The sequence below is a fragment of the Colletotrichum paranaense genome (genome assembly GCF_030867605.1).
Source record: "Colletotrichum paranaense strain IMI 384185 chromosome Unknown Scaffold_2.1, whole genome shotgun sequence".
Taxonomy (NCBI): domain Eukaryota; kingdom Fungi; phylum Ascomycota; class Sordariomycetes; order Glomerellales; family Glomerellaceae; genus Colletotrichum; species Colletotrichum paranaense.
In genome coordinates, this window is record NW_026848960.1 from 430,997 (window position 1) to 451,129 (window position 20,133).

A 20,133-nucleotide genomic window follows, 5' to 3' on the forward strand; every position below is an offset into this window, starting at 1 on the left:
ACCCTTCTACCACAGCCTTCCTTCAAACCCCCACATTTCACAATGGGAACACCGTTCGTGTCCCTCCTGGAGCCGACCCGGCTCGACGCCTACATACGCGGCGCGCCGCACGACGAGCAGCCGGCGACGATACCAAAGGAGATTTGCGACGCCATGGAGGTGCGCGAAGCCGTCTTCGTCGCTGAACAAGGCGTCCCCGCCGAGAACGAGTTCGACGCCGACGACAGCCGCGCCTGCCACTGGGTCTCGTACGCGTCCGTCAATAAAGTCGTCGAGCAGGAGGTCCTCGACGACGCCGGCAACGTCGTCCGGCCCCGCCGCAGCAGCACCCGCAGCACGCCCATCGGGACCATCCGCCTCGTGCCATTTCCCCACGCCCCGCACCCCAAGGACGGGGGCGTCTACTGGGACGGGGTGTTGAAGGAGGATCCGGCGGCAGCGGGGGAGGCTGCGCCGAACGGGGAGAAGAAAGCGGGAGGAGACAAGGAATCTTCAGAGTCGACGAGCAACCCCGTGGAGGAAAGGGCCGAGAGCGCGGCGGAGCACGTGGGCGAGGAGAGGCGCATGTCGGCGACCAAAGTCTTTGCGCCGGACCGCGCGACGGCGCTGCACGACGGGCGGGAGCCGTACGTGAAGCTGGGCCGGCTGGCCGTGGTCAAGGAGTTTAGGGGACACCGGATCGCGAGGCTGCTGGTCACGACGGCGCTGGCGTGGCTGCGTGAGCACCCGAGCTACTTTGATCCCAGTATCAAGGAGATGGGACTCGAGGCGATCGGGGCGACCAGCGCAGAGGAGGTGCCCAAGTGGAGGGGGCTCGTCTGCGTGCACTCGCAGGCGGCCGTGGTCGGCGCGTGGGAAAAGTTTGGGTTCCGGGTCGACGAGGAGATGGGGACTTGGTGGGAGGAGGGGATCGAGCACAAGGGTATGTTTATGCGGTTGGATGTTGAGGAGGAGAAGCCTATCCTTTGAAGAGGAAAGGATGAAACAGTGATGCTTGGCTGGAGGTTGGCCGCTTAAAAGGAGAGAACAGAAGGCTGGGAAGGGCATCATCGCCTGGCTTAGCAATGATTGATGATGGGGTCTGGCTGATCGAGATGGGGGATCTCTGATGGTTTACGATACCCCATGATGATGGCTTTCTGCTTTTGGACCAACGTCCCTTAATAGTACTTGGTAGTTTCGTCAAGACGGCATGGACATGTCGAGTTCGCACATGCATTCACAAGGTACTTATGACGGAGGACGAAGCAGTGACATGCTATGACGTTACGACGTCACCCAGGGTGGGCATCTCATACAGTCGACGGCGACGATACTGGGGAGGAAGTAAAGGGAAATATCATTCTCATCTCACATTAGACACCGTGGGGAAACGCCGGGGTTTTGTTCATTTGCTCTTACGAGCTTCGGCTTTTATTGGAATAAACCACCATTTAAGCCGTGAAGAGACAAGATGCCGTAGCAGCTGCGTTCCCCCATTTCCCCGAAACGCGCGCAAATGCAAAACAAAAAGGGTCACCCAGCGCAAGACACCGCTTTTCTTTTCGTTCATGGATTGAAGAAAAAAGACGTTGAATTGCCCTGTTATGTAATACCACGCCTCCGATTTGATTTGTCCCCCAGAAAGCAGTTTTTTGACGTCTCGATAGAGAAATAGGGAAAAGGGGGAGGTTGTAGATGGAACCCCCATTTTTTCAACAGGTCTCCTCCACGTTTTTGTTGCCCGCCCTTTCTTAGCTCCCTCCTCCCCTTTCTCTCATTTCTCCAAACCAAGCGTGTTCACTGGGAACGAGCATGAGAAGATTATTGCCTTATCCCACTATTTCCCGGGGAAAGAAAGACAAGAACCACCCACAGTCCCCAGACACACGCCTCTCCAAATCCCGGCAGCAGAGTTTCATAGCCCTTTCCACGAGGGGTAAAACACCATAGACAAAAGGGAGTAACGAAAACCCTTTACCGGTTGGACTTGGCGACACGCTCGAGCTCGTCCTTCTTCTTGATGGCGTAGGAGTTGCTGGAACCCTTGGCGGCGTTGATGAGCTCCTCGGCAAGGCACTCGGCGATGGACTTGACGTTGCGGAAAGAGGCCTCACGGGCACCGGTGGTGAGGAGGGCGATGGCCTGGTTAACGCGGCGGAGGGGGGAGACATCGACGGCCTGGCGACGGACGGTACCGGCGGAACCGATACGGGTAGAGTCTTCGCGGGGACCGCAGTTGACGATGGCGTCGACGGCGATCTGGATGGGGTTCTGGTCGGTCATCAGGTGGATCTGTAGTCGCATGTGTTAGTCTTGTGTGTTATACCTCCTCATTGTGTCTGCAGGTCGGATTGGCAAAAGAGGTTTTTTGGCTTGTGGGTGCGGTCTCGGTAGGGTGGGTGACATACGATCTCGAAGGCGTGGGCAACGATGCGGACAGCCATGAGCTTCTTTCCGTTGTTGCGGCCGTGCATCATGAGGGAGTTGGTGAGACGCTCAATGATGGGGCAGTTGGCCTTGCGGAAGCGCTTGACAGCATAGCGGCCAGCGGAGTGGGTGACATAGACGGGGTTGCGGAGGGAGATGTAGTCACTATTTGATTCGGTTCGCGATTAGCTTCCTGAATTCTCCAAGTCCCAAGTTTCCAATTGCAAGTCCTCCGTTGAATGGTATTTCTCTTATTGTCGTTGTAAATCGCGTTCCTACGCAAAGAAAGAGGAAAAAAAAAGTGCTGAGAGGTGGACTCACGTCAGAGAGATGTCCCGGACCTCAACATCGTAATCCCACTTGTTGAAGAGCTTGACGTTGCCGACCTCCTTGACAACGTCCTTGGGGAGGACATCGTAGTTGCCCACGCTCTCGACCTCGATATCGCCGCCGTCAGACATTTTCGCTCGACCTTTGGGGGGTTAGTAGACCTTGTTGGGAAGGAAGATCGAGAAAGGCTTGGGGTGGGAAAATGTGGTGGTCGTGGGTTGAAGTTGTCCAAGTGCGAAAGTACGCCGCAGAGTGGGTTTCGATTTTTGCCAGCTCGCTCCTCGAAAACCGTGACTTTGGTGCACAAGGAACGGAACCACCAAGGGCTTTTGGTCCGGGCTCTGGTCCTCTTCGCTGGGCCACTGGGCGAAATATTTTTTCAACCCGCGATGGTGGTGGTGTGCACCCAATCAGAGCCTTCAAAGCAGGCAAAGTGGACCCGCCCGCGTGCAATTTGTTAGGGTTGGCCAACCCTCCAACCGAAAGGCCTGGAGGGGTGGTTCTGGAGTGGCACCTCTTCCCGCAACCTCATACAATTGAAATTCCTACTCCCGACGACCTAGGTGCCTTTGGTATTCCGACCGACGACATCACAAATCAGACAAAATGGTACGCACGCGAAACGACGCCCCTCCCCCCGTGTGCGCGACGCACAAATTCGCGACTTGGCCAGATCACGATGCTGACTTGAATTGGATGTAAAGGCGCCAGCTGCAGGAGCTAAGAAGCAAAAGAAGAAGGTTCGTCGCAAACCCCGTGTTCCCATAAATGTGTCTTGAAGTGATAGAATGGCTGACCTCGTCCCGATAGTGGTACGTATGATCCTATGCACACACGCACAAAGAACTTGTCGAAATATCCCCCAACGATACGCTACCCTCGGACGCCACTGCCTCTCTATCATCCATCGACCAACCGACTTACCCATCGTTATAGGTCCAAGGGAAAGGTCAAGGACAAGGCCCAGCACGCCGTCATCCTCGACAAGGCCACCTCCGACAAGCTCTACAAGGATGTTCAGTCCTACCGCCTGGTGACCGTCGCCGTCCTCGTCGATCGTCTCAAGATCAACGGCTCCCTGGCCCGCAGATGTCTTGCCGACCTCGAGGAGAAGGGCATCATTAAGCCCGTTGTCCAGCACAGCAAGATGAAGATCTACAGTATGTCGAACCCATAGTGCTACGAGAGAAATCTACGGAGGAGCAGCAAAGCTAACAATCACCACCAGCCCGTGCCGTCGGTGGTACTGACTAAACCCGCTCAGCCATTGAACGTGGAACGCGTGACGACAAAAACAAAAAGCAACGGGAATCAGGGACGGATTTGGTCATATCTGCCTAGTCAGGAGGCTTTTCGGATGCTCAATGAAGCATTATACCTTGGGCCTTAGGGATCGGATTTGCTTAGCACCGCAAATGGAACGGAGTTGATCGTACATCTGCTGCGTCGTCAAATAGACCATGATCACGTCCTGACGTCCCAATGATAACGGCCCAAAGGTTATCGTTCCAGTGCATGTGGCCCATAGGCATTGTGCTTCCCTCAGACGTCATAGCCCAGTCACGTCTTGCTCCAGTTAATGGTCCTTGCCATGCTGGTTTGCCTACTAGGTATTGAAGCCCATGTGCGAAGGCAAGCAAAGTTCTCCGGGGGTATGAACTGTGAGATGGAAGTGGCTCTGAACCCGATTGCTGTAGTCATCGCTGTGCATATAATTTCATTCGCCAGCAAAGCGGTCGTTGCTTCGATATTCAAGGTCTCCAAAGACCCAATAATGTTGGAACAACAACTCTCACCCGCCAAGAGGCCCACAGATAGTGTTCCTGTCCGAAGAAGACAGCCGCATCTAATGCTGTAGGGCTGTGACGCACAGCTTGATATCGTTCGCTCCGTGTTTCCACTTTCATGATGCGCCGGAAGCTCGAGAGCCAAGCGAAAGACCGGCTTGCCTTGGGTCTTGGCCCGCAGTCAATCCAGCCCTAGAGGTCACTATTTAAGGCCCGATGTCATGCAGATTGAGGGCAACGGTTGCTGGGCTGAGATGAAGTGTTCTCGTCGCACGAAGGCCTGAGCATCAAGCCCTAGTAATACAGAAGGATCTTTCGATGGCTTTTGTCCTACGGTCTTGACGACGGCAACACTAGTTGAGCCTCGTCGACCGCCACCAGAGAGGCTGACGCTAGAATAAAATCATTATTCGTTGATGGAATGCAATATCGCGGTCTGTACTCGGTACGCATACTCGTCGGTCGACTCATTTGCCGTCTATCGTATTTCGGTAATAATGACAACGTAATAATAATTTTGTGCATACGGAGTGGATGCTTCCTGTAATCTGTCACTCGCTTGACGAATTACTCGCGCTCTTGGTTTCTGGAGACATCGGCGTCAGCGCTGTGATGGATACTGGCATGAGCGTCAATGTCGCTGTCACTCTGGCTGCCACTTTGACAGGAACACGCCATTCCCTGGTCTTGCGCCTAAGAACCCGCGTACTACATACATGAATTTGAAGACGCAAAGGCCGGTTGCGGGGATACAGTTTAAGAGCTTCTTGAGTCCTTTGCCGGGGCCCAAGCCCGGAGCCCGAGATGTCGGACACGTCAAGGGGCTGGCAGTGGGAATGGACTCGGAAGTGGTTCGGGCTGATGAGATTAAACCAGTCGTTGGCGGCTGGGCGCTACGGCGGGACCTCCCAGGCGCTTTGGTCAAGTTTGGGGGTGTTTGACCAGGAAGTCAAATTGACTAGGGCGGTCCGAAATTTGATGTCATGTCGAAATTGGCAGCGTCACGAAATGCCCCTTTTCTCCTTCTCTTTCTGCGACAAGGGGAATTGGTATTGGATTTTGGAGGGGTTGATGGAGATGAGAAGTGATTAGTCCGTAAGGTGGTAGCGCGGTTCGCGTGCGAGCTTGCGTGCATCGAGTTTTCGAGGGGTAGTGAGCATGACTTGGTCGAACGTTGATTGGGAAGCCGAAGAATGCTAGAAATGCCTTGTTCAATGTTAGTTCCAGGGTCTCATTTGAACAAAGGAGCGGCACATGATGCGGCTGTAAGCCAGACGTGTGCGTCATGTGGTGGCTGACGAATGACAAGCCATAGAAACACGCAGACCATATGGCAGCGGGATCCAGAGACTCAATACACAGCTGACTGGTTGACGAACCCCCCCCAAAAGACGGATATGACGAGAAGTGAAGAGGGATGGACCGGATCATTTGGTTCGTTTCAACTTTGAAGTTGGAGCGTAGACCCAAGAAGCTTGTAACTTTGCCGGCATGAAGGGGAGAAGTGGTAGGATGGGGATTAAAGGCATGTTTTAAGGTATGGTATGTGTTGGTGGGATGAAATGAAAGGCAGGCACGGCAGGCCAATGTACCTACTCCGTAATGCTAGGTAAATTAGCTGTCAAGACTCGGACGAGTTCGTGGAGGAGGGAAGGATCGTAAGGAACCTTGGTTCGTGATGTCCATTCCGGCCATTAGTTGGTAGGTGCACTAAGGTAATGCCGCATAGGCATTCACTGTATACGGAGTACCTAAGGTAAGTAGGTACTGGTAAGGTGCGAAGCAGTTACGGACAGTCGGTTAGTATCATGAGCACCTTCCTTTGCTTCCACAGGTTCCTTAGGTTGAGGTTGGGTATCCGTGAGGTAGGGAGACGGGAAGCTATCTTGGAGAAAGTAACGGAGGAAGTGAACGAGGGGCCTAGAGCAAATGACCTTGCCTTGTTGGTCGTAGTGACAAGTGGTGAAGGTGGGATTTCCAGGGTCGTGGAGAGCTGCACATGGAAGCCGCTCAAGGCTTAAGCCTCCAAGGAAGGAAGGAAGTTGGCTCCGACCTGGAAGCCGATGTCGTCAGGTACGGACAGCGTGCCTTTGTCGTCTACCTTAATTAGTGGCCGGGGTGGGCGAATGGATGGATGGATGCAGGCCAGCTGCAGGTGCATAGGTCCTCCGAAGACAAGGGATGGATAGATACTCTGCAGTATGCATGGTGGTGTCGGATACCCTCACCATCAAGATAGAATATGCCCATCTTTTCTTGCTCTCATGTGGCAAGTGCTCTATGTACTAGCGTTCTTTTACTTTGAGAGCCCTCCAATCCAGGCAGGACATGGAGTATGGACAGTACTCGCCAAACCAAGCCTCGAGGTGTATTTCGAGGTCAGTGTTCGCAAGAGTTCAGCCATTGACGAGGCTGCTACATGGTCTCAAACATGCCCCCTCCACTTCATGCTTTGCAACCATCTGGCTTTTTCGGGGCTCGCCTGTCAAGCCTGTTCCCAACTTTGCCGCTGGCCAGGCGTGGGCAAGCAAGCATCAAGAGAGGAGCTGAGGTGTCAGGAGCCTGGTTTATGCACTTCCATGCAACTTGCAGTGCGTGTATCCGTACGGAGTACTGCGTACCTTACTACGTAGAGGGTGAGAGCGTAAGGTAGGTGCTCTTTTAGATTTGGATCGCCTGTCCCGGTCGGGTCGCATGAACACTCCTTCTGCGCCCAATTGACTGGGTCTCGAGACCATTCCCTTTGCAGCTGATTACAGATGGCAACCTGGTAATTGCACAATCCACCACAGGACATAGGACCCAAAAAGACAGCAGGAGCAGATGCAGGACTCGAGGTACCTGATTTCCTGATGCGAGACTGCGGAGCCCCCGACGTACCTATTGTCTATCCAACCTCCGGATTGAGTCCGTCCACTTACCTTGGGGCAATCGCAACCCGCTTGCCTCCTTCCTTTAGATGCAATTCAACCACACTGGTTCCTCATTCTCAAGGTGAGGTATTTGTACAGAGAGATACCTTTCTCAAGCGTCATCATCTCAAAGAGTCCCGTTAGATTCTAAGATGTGTGAGGTAAAAGGAAGGTAGGTACCTACAATTATACCAGAGGTACCTAAACATGATATGGCGAGCCTTCCGTTCATTGCCCTCCCTCATTGCGCCTTCTCATGAACCTGCAGCAGATATAATTGGTAATTATCCGGTACACCGTCTCCAGGCCCCTCCCTCCTTACTGTGTCCGCATGTGTGTGCCGCCCGTACCTGGCCCCTTCCCCTTCCCGGCCTGTGATCTCCATGTGTGCCAACGAAAAATGATGCGCACCACCAGATGATGGCCCTGATGTCAGGCACCACACCTGCCCTGTCTTACATCTTCGTTCTGACTTCTCTCCTGCTCAGTCCTCCCCTCCTTATTTCCAACTTGCACTGTCTTGATCTGACCCCATCTGAATGGACCGTGACCAAACCAGGTTTGCCCACATCCGCCTGTCTCGCCTCTCCTCTTGTTGCTTCCCTCAACCTTACAAAGTCCAAGTCCATCCCGCATCCAAAAGCCTCCGCCGTTCCTGTCCCGACCTGACTTCCTTGTTCCTCCTCCCCTTCCAAGTTCCCGCCTCCACCTCTCCCACCATCTCCGATCCCCTTTTCCCTGCCGCTTGCAGACAAGACAACCACAGACGAAACAAATACTCGCCCACCTTCCTTCAGCTCTGCTCTCAGGTCTTTCTCTCCGGCGCATCAAAGATACCCCTCTCGACCTGTGCCTTACTCCATCCATCTTTCGCGACAGAACCACCAACGCACTTGTTCGACATCTTCCATCTTGCTTCTAGAGCATTGCATAGCCAACTCGCCTTACCGCCTCTTATCCACCATACATTACTACCCGCCTACTTGGATTACCACATCGGTGTGACAAGCACCCTGTCGACACTGTCAACCACTAACCGCTGATCATCCTCCCTTTTTGGTCGACCACGAACCCAACCGTCTCCAGTCCCTGATTGCGAGTCCTCTTTTCTCCCACTCGCAACCTCACAATCTCATCTCCTCTGCCTATCCGAAGCTTCTTCCTACATACGAAATGGCGCACAACATGACCGACGCTGAGCTCGACCTCGACTGGCAGCCCAATGGCCGCCGCCCTCAATCGTGCGTTCCAATGGCCCGCCTCAGTTAACCAAAAACCTTGCGAGATGCGTTGCTGACCCGCAGTCGCGCAGTACCATTGCTCGTTCCTTCTCCCAGGAGCTTGCCGACATCTTCCGCCTCGACGAACCCGTCACAGACGAGAAGCTTGACCAACGGTATGTAGAGCCGCATCACCCTGAATCATGTTTCACCTTACGACATACAGCTTTACACCAAAAGGCGTAAAGTCAGAAAACTAAGAGAATCGTTACAGAAAGCAGAATGTCCAGAGCCAGACAAGCGAGCTTGAAGCTCTCGAGCGTCGCATCCGCGAGATGGAGGAGCGGTTGAAGAACAACAACGTCAACAAGCAAGCCGCAACACAGCCTGCTGCTGCCGCGGGAGATGCTGCACCAGCATTGTCAAAGGAAGCCCAAGAGAAGGCCAGGTCACGACCAGGTACGGCGCGCCAGAACCAGCCTCATGCCCCGTCTTCGGCGAACATGCCGCCCACGCCTACTGCCAGCGAAGGTGAATACGAATTTGTCGGCAAGGATGACCTTGACGACCACCCACCCCGACACTAGATCGCTGCATGTTTCCCACACAACCCATATAAATACCCATGATACCACGTCCCGCCCAATTCTGCTCTTTCTTCCAGCACCACCGCCTCTACCGAGAAAATCACCAGCCAAACATGTAATTGAGATCACGGAAATGCTGACTGTTGCTTCTTTCTGCTCACTCAGACGGCGACCGTGACCAGGCATGAGGGTAGACTTGCCCTTTCAAATTGCACAACCAGACTACTTGCACCGGCTCGAGCTCATTCTCGCATATACCCGCACTCCTCGATTTAACGCCTTCACCAAGCTATAGTAGCAATGTTGCACTCTCGGCTTGAGCATGACTGAAAGGGGTTTTACCTTTGGCATGTACCCATGCCGGCTACCACAACCCGTGACGGGGCGCCGCTCGCTACATTTCCCAGAGCGCTTCCTAGACTTGGAAGCATGGATTCTTCAGCACCCCGATATGTTTTTGCAGTTGGCTTTTCTTCTCTTGCGAGCCTGAGTGGTTACGCATTTTTCACCAAGTTTATGGAGTTTGAGCATGCCTGAGCGGACAATCCAAGATGGATAGGCTGCCTCTGGTCATTGATGGCACGTCCCTGAGAGAAGAGGGATATCTGTATATACCAGACGAAGAAGTGGAAATTCACCTCTACATTGCCTCAATCGTTTTGGGATGCACAGTGAGCATTTTCCACGGCTGCCTAGTCACAGTATCCTCGGGGTTTCAAACTACACGATAAGCCTCACTTTGTGCAAATTCCGGATTCTTTTAAGAGTTGTGCATCTGCGCGCACGCGGCATCTCATTTTTGTGGCTCTCTTCTGGCCAGAACTGTGCACGCGAATGGATAAACTGATTATTCTAACTAGCCGACACCTTTAGGATCTCTACGGACGCCACTGGAATGACATATTGGACTCTCTTCCAACCCTGGCTAACGAAGTAGCCTTTGCCTCGAACTCCTATGATTGACAGGCTGTCGTGGTCGCGCAAACATCATACGAACTCTTTTGTCCAAAGCTAACAAAGGTTCCTGAAGCTCCATAATTCAGTTGGATGAACATGCTCTTGAGCGCTACGCCTCCAAAGATGGAACGATCAGTTTCACTCTTCTGGATCCCACCAAAGCACATGTCGGAGCTCCCGGGCGCAGGGCCAAGATTGATAGACTCCTTGAGAATTGTGCCCACGTAGTCACCTGCCGTAAGGAAGAGCATGTCAGGAATGCTTGCGGCCGAGGCGCAGGGGAACACCCAGGCTTTCAGCTTTGGGTCGTGAGCCGAGTCGGGGATGCCGGCGTAGTAACTGGCAACCATGTCGCCAGGAAGAAGCACAAAACTACTTCCAGTATCGATGGTAGCAATGGTACGCTTCTTGAACACGTTCCACTGCTTGCTGTCCATGGTGCTCGTCCGCGTTCCCTTGAGTTCGAAGCTCCAGTGCTCGTCGTCGTCCACGGGCGGCTCGTTGGTCTCCACTGTGCCCAAGGCATATCCAAAGGAGAAGAAGCCCTTGTTCGAATTGGCTCGGATGTCGATACCGATCCATTCGTAGTGCAGCGCCGGCTTGAGACGATCGAGCATGGACGGCATGCTGGGCTTGACGGACGAGGGCTTACTCTTGGCGAGACCCATGACACCGCTGATCTTGGGTTCGGCGGCCCACCGCGGGGCGACGTTGACGGCGGATTGGATTGTTGTGTTGGCGATGGTGAAGTGGTTGTTGTCCGTCACCAGGCCGAAGCCGACGGTGTCGAAGTACACCTTGCCCGAGCTGGTGGACTTGTCGACTGTAGTGGTTGCGTGTTAGTTGGGATCTTTTGGAGGGGAGGGATGAAGGGAGAACGTACTGTACGATGACTCCCAAGATGCGCCAGGGACCTCTTGACTCGACACCGACTTTGCGGGGTCGTAGAGCGCGGGCTTGCCATTCACGGCTTCGTCGCCGAATTCGGTGTCGGAGGTCATCAGCCAGCTGTTTCATCGTGTAAGTCGGGGGATTTCAAGAGTTCGAGGGGCGGAAGGTACTGACAAGTCGGAAGATGCTGTGTCGATGATGACGGGCATCTTCTGCATCGCCGACCCGACGAAGACGTCTGTCAGCCAGTAAAAGTCATTGCTACTTTTTGCGGCAACGACGGCGGCTGGGTATGTACAGGTCAGCTCTGCATGTGCCTTCAGTGCGTTTCCGACATCGAGGGATAGGAAAGGATAGAAAGGGGGGGAACGGGGAGAGGGGGCAACTTACATTCGTATCCCTCGCGCCGAATCAACATGTTGTGGTTGGCGAGGGACTCCGGAACGGGCATGTCCCACCGCTCGTAGGCGGCTGCGAGGGCGGCCGGGCCGTCGAGTATGAAGTCCGGGTTCGATCGGGCGGAGACCGTGAGGGTGCTGGTGCTGCGGCGTTCGAGGTCTGGTAGCTCGGCGTGTTGCTGTGGTTGAGGACCGGTCGGGATGGCGAGTGCCAATGTCGACCATAGCAGTGGGACGGCAAGGGAGGGGATCATCGTTGCGTGTTGTCAGATGTTTGGCGGGTGTTGAATTCAGATTTTGAAGACCTTTGATCTGGATGAGGATGCCAGAGATGTTTTCTTTTGGAAACGGGGGAGAGGGATATTGTCCTTCTATATATATATCCTATCTTTGAATGCATCTGGATTTGCTTTTACGAATGTTTGATTCTCTTTTTTTCCAGGGACAAGTGTCGACAAGGCAGTATGTTTGTTTCGTACCGAGACTTGGTGCTAGCGAAACTAGTGACGATGTTGCAACACGATCTTGTTTGTTGTTTCTCTCTTTTCTCAGCCTCTCTAACTCTCTCGCGTACTTCCCTTTGCCTCTCTCCTACCCCCCTTTGTCGCCTTACTTCTACCGTTCCTTACATGAGAGTGCAACATGTGTCACTCCGCGGATCTTGGGGGCGGCGGCCGGGGACGAAAAAAAAATGCCGGGTTGTGCGGATACCCGTCTTTACCTTTTTTGATTGTCTTGAAGAACGAGAAAGAAGCACAAGATAGCACAAAAGGAAGAGAAAGTCGAAGAATAGGAATGGCCGGAAGGGAAGCCGACGGGTTGATGTTACCGAGTTTTTGGTCATGGGGTTCCATTCTCTGTGTATTTGGACCTTTTGCCAGTATCCCCTCCAGTTTCTCCCTTACATCCTCATCATACCCATGGTGACTCAAATGAGAGATTGATGGGCAGTTTGGAGTGAGACTTCATCACAAGGGGTGCGGGGGTCTCGCCTTACACCGGTGTACACCGAACGTCGAAGGTGAGAGGGCAAACGCCAGACTTGGGGCTCCGCCACGATGTATTTGTGGTGATGATGGTGACAGACTGCGATGATGAGACCTAGGGGGGGAAGGAGCTAGCCATGCGAGAGGTGTAATGTACAACAAATTGTAGCCTCGGCCACGTAGAAATAGTCTTTCTACAAGGAAGGAAACGTCCGAGGATTGCACCGGATCGCGTGAGGCTGGCGGAATTACATTCGGGAGCCACATCTCTTCTTCCCCGGGGCGATACAAGATCATAAAGAAGGCTGAATCCAGTCCATGTGACTTTTGGACTTTTCGGCGATATGTTGGGTGATACGGGATCAATGTATGCGCTCTGCCGACGGCAAAGTGGGCGATGCTGGTCGTGTTACCGTTGCTTCTCTCGCGGTTTTGTCTTGTTTACTCGTCCACTATCGTAGTAACGAGTTTGGGACAACCTCCTGATCATGAGATTGCGAACGTAAAGCACTCGGGGAACGAGTCGGACGGTGGCAAGATGAGGTGGCGGTGCTATCCTTTGTAGAACGTTTGATGATGTTGAAAAGATTGAAGGACTGGCTCACCGTTACCGATGATTATTCGCGATTGCGCAAAACCCTGCGCTTCAATGTCCGAGTTTGCTTTGCTCGTGGCCATTTGTCCTCGGATATTCAGCTGCCTGACTCGACTCTCATGTGGCACGATGTGAAGGGTTCCTGCTGCTGCTGCTGCTGGACCATGTGAACAGCGGGATCCGTCGAGATCGAGGTAGGAGAAACGTACTAGTTGAGGCGAAACTGACGTTCATGACGTTGTCCGCCTCGTTGTCACTCAGCCCGCACGAGAAGACAGTCACGATTTGCAAGGCAAGTTGGCAGTCATCTTGATTTGTCTGTAATTTCATTTCATCTGTAGAAACGCCTAGGTATGGTATGCGCAAAAAAAACTTCAACTCTCTCCCCCAATCTACAATCCATCCAAGTGTCTCTAAAGCTCGTCGTGCTCCAGCGCATCATCCTGCTCCTGCTCCTTGGCGGCGGCCTGCTGGGCCTGCTGAGACTGGTCAAACTTCTTGAGAATCTCCTCAATCTCCGCCTCGCTGGGCGTGTCGCCGTCGCTGCCGCCAAATTGAACGTAGCTTCCGCCACCGGGAAGCTCGACGGTCCGGCCAGCGGGGGCTTCACCGGCGGTTGAGCTCTTGGAAGGGATGGTGGTAGTAGACTTCTTGCCGTCCTCGGGAGAGGCGGTCGCTGAGGTCGAGGCGGTGGCGGTGGACTTTGTCTTCTTAGCCGCCTTGGCAGCCTTGCTTGCCTTCTTGGTCTTGCCCTCCATGTTCTTGACGCCCTTCATCGCCAGGTCCATGCCCGCCTTGTCGAGCTTGTCACGCTTGGCCTGGAGATCCTTGACAAGGAGGACGGGGTCCGCAGTCGCGGCAAGGGCGTCCTGCTTCTTTTCCATCTCATTGAGCCACTTGCTGGTGGTCTCGTAGACGTCCTCGACGACTTCGATGTCCTCACGCTTGTACAGGGGCGGGACGGGGCCCTTCTCCTTCACGACGTCCTCCATCGTGCGTTCCTTGCCGGTTGAGTCGTCGTCCTCGAGACCGTCAAAGTCGCCAGAGGGAGTTGCTGAGGGGGTCTCGGTAGAGGTGCTGGAAGACTCGGTGGCTGCTGAGGCGTGCCACTCATCGTACTCTTCAATCTGCTTCCTGATTGTGCCGACAAAGGTCTGGGTGGAGTTGAGGGCTTCCTTGAGAGCCTTGATGAGCTCAGGGCGCTTCTCGGACTCCTCACTTCTCTTCTGGATCTTGGTGACGGGGTCGTTGAGCTCCTTGTACTTCTTCTTGAGCTCATCGCGGGACGCGTCGGCGCCCTCCTCGTACAGCCAGTCACTTGCCTCGCTGTTCTTCTTCTCCAAAGTGGCACGCTCCTCGGCGGTGGAGGCTGCGATGAAAGAGTCGCTCTCGAGGAGATCGCGGACCTTGTAGGTGAAACCCTCGAGCTGGTTGAGAGCCTCCTCTCTCAGGCGGCGGGCCTTGTCTGAAGCCTCAAAGGCCTTGAGGCGGTCCTTGGACTTGACAAGCTCCTCACGGGAAAGCTCAGGCACACCGGCCTTCTCAAGGGTGAGTTCAACGTTGATGGTGACGAGCTCCTTCTTCTTGGGGGCGGGCTCCTTGCCATCGGCCGCTGCGTCACTGGGAACGGGCGACGAGGAGGCGGTGGTAGACTCCGTCTTAGTCGAGGCGGTAGTAGAGGACTCAGATCCCGTGGTTGAAGACTCTTCGTCCTCCTCTCCATCAAGAGGCTTCTGGTCTCCCTTCTTGTTGCCAAAACCGAACAGGTTCTTGACGCCGTCGACAAAGCCCTCCTTCTCGGGGGCCTCGGCCTCGCACTCAACGGTAGCTTTGGTGACCTCAACCTCGCCGCTCTCACTGCTCAGCTTGACGCCGACCTTGAAGTGAATATCGCTGTCAAGGCAGGAGTACTTCTCCTTCAGCTCCGCGACCGAGGCGGTAAGGTTCTTGGTAGAGAAAACCTTGACATCCTTCTCGGCAGCCTCAACGTACTGGTAGAAAGTGACATCAAAGTCCTCGTGGTTGGTAAAGGTGACGTCCTTGGGAACGCCGCCCTGAGGGGAGACGGGAGACCACAGGCGCTGGTGCTGGAGCTTGTTCTTGTTGTTGGTCCACTTCATGCCAGAGGCGTAGTTGGCGCCCTCGGAAATGCGAATCTCCTTGACACGGAAGCTAGGGCTCAACTCGGCAGCGCGGAAACCGGCACCGAATACGGCGGCCTCGTCAGAGTTGACGTTGCTGCGAAGCTTCTCGGCGGAACCAACGGCTTGCTCCAGCTGCTTCTGAACAAAGGGTGTTCGGGAAGCGCCGCCGTGGAGAATGACAGAGGTCAGGTCAGAGAGTTCCAGCTGAGCAGCCGTCAGAGCTCTCATGAGAACGGCTTCAGCACGAAAGGCGTGTGTCTCGGCCATCTTCTCGAAATCAGACCGGGTGAGCTTGTACTTGAAGTCGACATCCTCGTAGAGCCCCTCGAAGCTCGCGCCGGCCTGCTGGTTGGCGCTGAGGACATGGCGCAAACGCTCCGCCTCCTTGGTCAGCTTCGCGATGGCGCGGCCATGGGCCTTGACCTTGTCGGCATCGGCAGAGATCTTCTTTCCACCCTTGGACTCGACAAACTGGGCGACCATGTCGTCGACAATGAGGTAATTGAGTGTGTCACCGCCCAGAGTCCTGTCCCAGCCAGTGCCGATGACGGAAACCTCCTGGATGGTCTTGTTGAACTTGCCAACATCTTTGACCGTACGGCCCTGGAACTTCATGACAGTGGCCTTGGCGGAACCGGCACCCATGTCGAAGACCAGGTGGTACTCAGGCTTGCCTCCCTCGTTGATGTTGGGGAACTGGCGGGAAGTGGCGTAGTTGAGACCAACGGCGAGACCGTCGCTGATGAGACTGAGGACCTTGAGACCAGAGAGATCGGCGGCGGCTTGGATGGCGCGCTTCTCCTCGGTTGTGAAGTAAGGAGGGACCGTCAGGACCATGGAGCGGACAGAGGTACCAGCTCCAGCAGCAGCCTCGGCGTTCTTCTGGATGCTCTGCAGCTCCATGGCCAAGAGCTCCTCAACCAGCCATGCCTCCTCTTCCTCGGTAAAGACCTTGCTCTTGAAAGCAGCGGTTCCTCGCGCCTCGTTCTTCTCGAGCTGCAGGGCTGGGTGCCGGGCAGCGTATTGTTGGACAATCGGGTCGTCGACGGAGAGACCGAGGAGGGTCTTCAGGTTGGGGTAGACATCGTGAGGAAAGCGGGCGGAGAGGGCAATGGCGTCGGAGCCGTAGAGTCTCTCGGGGTAGGATCCGGACTTGGGGCCGCTCTGGAGAGGCTTGAAGGTGACGGCGGAGATTTCCTTGCGCCGTGAGTCCTTGGTCAGGACAATGTCGAGAGGAATACCGGGCTTGACGAGGGCAGCTTTGATGTACTCGGTACCGAGATCAACGCCAAGGACGGCGGAGACGGCAAAGACGTGTGCGGAAAAGAAGAAGACGCAGCCAAGGACTACTGTCAATGGCGAGAATGTTCGTTGCGCCATCGTGTATGGTTTGCGCCCAATGGCGCTGTGGAGGGTCGTCTAGGCAGGTTCGTGTGAGAGTGACAGAGGTCGAAACTAACACGGATTGTTAGACAAGTCCCAGTATGAGACTCGAGACGCAAGAGTATTGTAAATCTAGAGAGCGAGGAAAACCCAAAGACAAAAGAGGAGAGTTCAAAAAAAGAAGGAGAGGTTCCTCGAGACAATGGCGACCCAGGAGCACAAATATGAACAACGGAGAGTCGTTGAATGGAGATTCGTGAAGGTGTCCTCTATTGGGTTCGGTACCGTTCTCCCCCCCAGACTGGGTCCAGGTCGTCCTCGGGCAGGGTACCTTCTAGTGGATTACCTGTCCTGGCGAAGAGGACAGCTGTAAGAAAAAAAAGTTGTGGCGCCTTCCCCCCAAATGCAAGGCTGACCACACGATAAGCTTTCCATTGGTGCGATAAGAATAAGCACTGGGATTTGTGGCAGTTGTCCCGAGAATAGTGGGGCTTGAGATCCACTCGGTGCTCTCAAGCCACATTAAAGGGGCCAACGCCCAGCTTCCCATCTTCTATTCCTGTTTGACCAAGCAACTCATGGACACTCTTTTGGACTGGGGATTACCTAAAGGTTACGTGGATTATGACACCATCACGGAGCGGTCAGTCACCGCAGATCCAACGTGTTAGTATCGGCCTGCTTGTGGACAAGTGTCCCCCAGCAGCTCATACTGTCTTATCCCATTGCCAAAAGGACAGTCTTACATCGGAGTTGTTTGTAGGATGGGGCACTTGCACAAGAGACAAGGCAGACTTTCTTAGCACAAGACAGTTGCTCAAATTCCATGAGGAATATGAGACAGCCAGCCCATTTCGAGTCGACCAGGCATACTACTTCCGATGTGAAAGGGCCTGGCTGAAAGGTAGAATGCTGGACCTCCATCTGAATGTTTCAGTCTGGAATCACATACTAAAGTGAGAATCTGAAGTTCAATTCTCATATGAAAGACGTTGCACACTTGACACTAATTACGGCTACTTACTCCCACCAAACACCCTCCTCGATATCATCCGAAATCGAAAACACAAGCTCTTTGAGTTCCCTTTGCCGTTCACATCATTAGAGATCGCGGGGTAATAAAGCTACAGTGGGGCAACTGATGGCGGGGTACAATCCAGCTTCCCTTGCATAACCTCCCAGCTGCAACCACACCAACCGACAAGGAACAAGAACTGCCATCAGCATATCACGGTGGAATACCTCGGGGATTTTATCCCTTAGGAGGCTTCGACTTCAACAGTCGCTCAAGTGGAGGCCAATCGGTCACCATGGCTCATGTGGATAATGAAGTCAGAGGCAGACTGGCGTTGGTCACGGGTGCCTCTGGTGGGTGAGTTGAGGCGACAACCTCCTTCAGCGAGTTCGTACCTGATAACCTCAGAATCGGAGGAGCCTGCGCTCGAGAGCTCTTTAAAAATGGCGCGCGTCTAGCCCTGACATGTTCATCCGAGAAGACCTTGGCCAAAATTACAGACCTCGCTACTAAGCTTCGGAACTCAACAGACGACGACACTGACGTTACATGTCATGTAGTGGATATGTCTTCCGCCACGGACATCGAAAAACTCTTTCAGAATATCATGGATGAACACGGCCACACCCCCGATATACTTGTATCCAACGCCGGCACGGCAGGATTCAACAACAAAGCCAACCCCTACCTCAAAAACATTTCCCTCGAAGAGTTCGACTTCACCATCAACATCAACCTCCGCGCCTCCTTCTTGCTGTGCAAGCTCGCCATGCCGCACATGGTCTCCCAGGGCTGGGGCCGCATCGTCTTTGTGTCGTCCATCTCGGCTATTGGAGGTGGCATCAACGGCTGTCACTACGCCGCGAGCAAGGCCGGCATGACGGGCCTCATGAAGAACCTCGCGTCCAAGCATGCCAAGGACGGTGTCACGCTCAACGACGTCGCGCCGGCTATGATTGGCGACACGGGAATGATTCCCGATGAGAAGCGCGTGGAGGGCACGCCTGGTGATGTGAAGAATATTCCTGTCGGACGGCTTGGGACGCCGCAGGAGTGTGCTAATGTTGTGTTGATGCTGTGTAAGACTGGATATTTGACTGGCCAGAGCATCTTATTGAGTGGTGGGCTGAAGTAAAATCTTGACATCGTTTTTCTCACTTATATTTCCGTGGATATTGATTGCTTGTAGTACTATTGATACAGCTATAATGAAAGTGGCCCTGAAATATGATATCCAAGTCAACCGCGCAGCTATGGACAAGAGGGCCATCACACTCTATGACGTTCACTGCCGCCAGGAATAAAGCTCATCTCGTGCATATATTCAAGGTGCAAAAATCATCTCTGCGATGGAAACACTCTACATCTTCACATTTTTGCGGTTTTGTGATTACTCTCCCCGAATTCGGCCGTACTTTGGGTTTCTGCGGGGTTGTTGTCAGCTGCCAGGCCGCGGCGTAATTCCCGATGTGTGATTACATATGATCTTCATCAGTGTCAAACGAAACAGACCCATATTCGTTATCCCATTCCCCCAAAACATCCTCTTCGTGAAGTTTTCTAACTAGCGTAACCCCTCAACCAAGAAGAGAACATAGCTCTAGTAAGACGTGATTGTATCCAGCAACATTTGACGGGACTTACACACAATGCCTCTCTACGAGGTATCTCACGCCACCCCTCTAAGCCAAGGCCAGAGGGATCAGCTCGCCGAATCCATCACCGCAATACACAACACCAAGTTCACCGTCCCGAGAATGTTCATCAACGTCATCTTCACAGACTCATCAAACATCCCAACCTACGTCGGCGGGAAACAAGTGAGACCCCATTCTTCCGTATGTAGACAATCACATCTACTAATCCTCAAATCGCAAACCCCATCGCAAATCAAACCGCATCGTCGGGCGCGTCCGCCGGGGATCCTCCCGGACGCAGGAGGACTTCAGCTTGTTATGCTACGAGATCCGAGCCGCGTGGGCTCAAATCGTGCACCCGGAGACGGCAGATGAGGGAGGCAAGCTGCCGCCTCAGGATCTGGAACTGAGGTCGGTCTTTATTACCGGGGAGCTCATCGCCGGGTTGAAAGCCAGTTTCCCGACACCATCGGCTGGCGATGAGCTTGCGTGGGCTGGGGAGAATTACGCAGCATTCAAGGAGAGGGCAGAGGCGGGAGATGAGGATTTTGCGGATCTTGTTGCTGAGATTCAAAGTTGGCCAGAGTTTGAGTTTTGAAAATATTTAGTGTGATCTTATTGACGGCATGTAGGAGGAGCTCAGAAAACTACACCATCACTCGTAATATGCATTCTGCTTTCACATGACATAATTAGCCGAGTCAGTCGAATTTGATAAAAGCCAGTCGCCATACCACAGAACCCATCTTTTCTACAGCCATGTAAGCATATCCTCGTTTTGGATGACAAAAGTTGGATCTCTGCTGGGGGTTTGGCCTGAGATTCTGTGAATAGGATGGCATCTCTCGCAGACCGAAACAGGTAGGCCCCTTTGGCCACCAT

At 53.9% G+C, this 20,133-nt stretch overlaps 11 protein-coding genes across 11 annotated transcripts; 6 read left to right on the forward strand and 5 right to left on the reverse strand.

The window, feature by feature from the left end:
• Positions 1-42: 42 nt before the first annotated feature.
• On the forward strand, positions 43-969 carry CPAR01_02010 (acetyltransferase; the record flags this gene model as incomplete). Its single annotated transcript, XM_060486298.1, has 1 exon — positions 43-969. The coding sequence occupies one exon, from the start codon at positions 43-45 to the stop codon at positions 967-969; it is 927 nt and encodes a 308-aa protein (XP_060353626.1).
• A 418-nt stretch (positions 970-1,387) lies between these two features.
• Positions 1,388-1,690, reverse strand: CPAR01_02011 (uncharacterized protein; the record flags this gene model as incomplete). The annotated part of the gene is made up of 1 exon (XM_060486299.1): positions 1,388-1,690. One exon carries the CDS (start codon positions 1,688-1,690, stop codon positions 1,388-1,390), a length of 303 nt encoding a protein of 100 aa, XP_060353627.1.
• A 266-nt stretch (positions 1,691-1,956) lies between these two features.
• CPAR01_02012 (40S ribosomal protein S5) lies at positions 1,957-2,870 on the reverse strand (the record flags this gene model as incomplete). Its single annotated transcript, XM_060486300.1, has 3 exons — positions 1,957-2,274; positions 2,391-2,574; positions 2,731-2,870. 3 exons carry the CDS (start codon positions 2,868-2,870, stop codon positions 1,957-1,959), a joined length of 642 nt encoding a protein of 213 aa, XP_060353628.1.
• A 71-nt stretch (positions 2,871-2,941) lies between these two features.
• On the forward strand, positions 2,942-3,993 carry CPAR01_02013 (S25 ribosomal protein; the record flags this gene model as incomplete). The annotated part of the gene is made up of 3 exons (XM_060486301.1): positions 2,942-3,348; positions 3,676-3,899; positions 3,968-3,993. The coding sequence occupies 3 exons, from the start codon at positions 2,942-2,944 to the stop codon at positions 3,991-3,993; spliced, it is 657 nt and encodes a 218-aa protein (XP_060353629.1).
• Positions 3,994-5,507: 1,514 nt separating this feature from the next.
• CPAR01_02014 (uncharacterized protein) lies at positions 5,508-6,056 on the reverse strand (the record flags this gene model as incomplete). Its single annotated transcript, XM_060486302.1, has 1 exon — positions 5,508-6,056. A coding segment is annotated over one exon (549 nt), but the record flags the coding sequence as incomplete, so codon positions are not given.
• Positions 6,057-6,945: 889 nt separating this feature from the next.
• On the forward strand, positions 6,946-7,179 carry CPAR01_02015 (uncharacterized protein; the record flags this gene model as incomplete). The annotated part of the gene is made up of 1 exon (XM_060486303.1): positions 6,946-7,179. The coding sequence occupies one exon, from the start codon at positions 6,946-6,948 to the stop codon at positions 7,177-7,179; it is 234 nt and encodes a 77-aa protein (XP_060353631.1).
• Positions 7,180-8,611: 1,432 nt separating this feature from the next.
• Positions 8,612-9,245, forward strand: CPAR01_02016 (uncharacterized protein; the record flags this gene model as incomplete). Its single annotated transcript, XM_060486304.1, has 3 exons — positions 8,612-8,679; positions 8,751-8,834; positions 8,933-9,245. The coding sequence occupies 3 exons, from the start codon at positions 8,612-8,614 to the stop codon at positions 9,243-9,245; spliced, it is 465 nt and encodes a 154-aa protein (XP_060353632.1).
• Positions 9,246-10,198: 953 nt separating this feature from the next.
• CPAR01_02017 (eukaryotic aspartyl protease) lies at positions 10,199-11,745 on the reverse strand (the record flags this gene model as incomplete). Its single annotated transcript, XM_060486305.1, has 4 exons — positions 10,199-11,025; positions 11,086-11,210; positions 11,268-11,379; positions 11,484-11,745. 4 exons carry the CDS (start codon positions 11,743-11,745, stop codon positions 10,199-10,201), a joined length of 1,326 nt encoding a protein of 441 aa, XP_060353633.1.
• A 1,740-nt stretch (positions 11,746-13,485) lies between these two features.
• On the reverse strand, positions 13,486-16,596 carry CPAR01_02018 (uncharacterized protein; the record flags this gene model as incomplete). Its single annotated transcript, XM_060486306.1, has 1 exon — positions 13,486-16,596. One exon carries the CDS (start codon positions 16,594-16,596, stop codon positions 13,486-13,488), a length of 3,111 nt encoding a protein of 1,036 aa, XP_060353634.1.
• Positions 16,597-17,909: 1,313 nt separating this feature from the next.
• On the forward strand, positions 17,910-18,918 carry CPAR01_02019 (short-chain dehydrogenase; the record flags this gene model as incomplete). Its single annotated transcript, XM_060486307.1, has 3 exons — positions 17,910-17,971; positions 18,023-18,693; positions 18,818-18,918. The coding sequence occupies 3 exons, from the start codon at positions 17,910-17,912 to the stop codon at positions 18,916-18,918; spliced, it is 834 nt and encodes a 277-aa protein (XP_060353635.1).
• A 345-nt stretch (positions 18,919-19,263) lies between these two features.
• Positions 19,264-19,849, forward strand: CPAR01_02020 (uncharacterized protein; the record flags this gene model as incomplete). Its single annotated transcript, XM_060486308.1, has 2 exons — positions 19,264-19,434; positions 19,553-19,849. The coding sequence occupies 2 exons, from the start codon at positions 19,264-19,266 to the stop codon at positions 19,847-19,849; spliced, it is 468 nt and encodes a 155-aa protein (XP_060353636.1).
• Between the last annotated feature and the right edge of the window lie 284 nt (positions 19,850-20,133).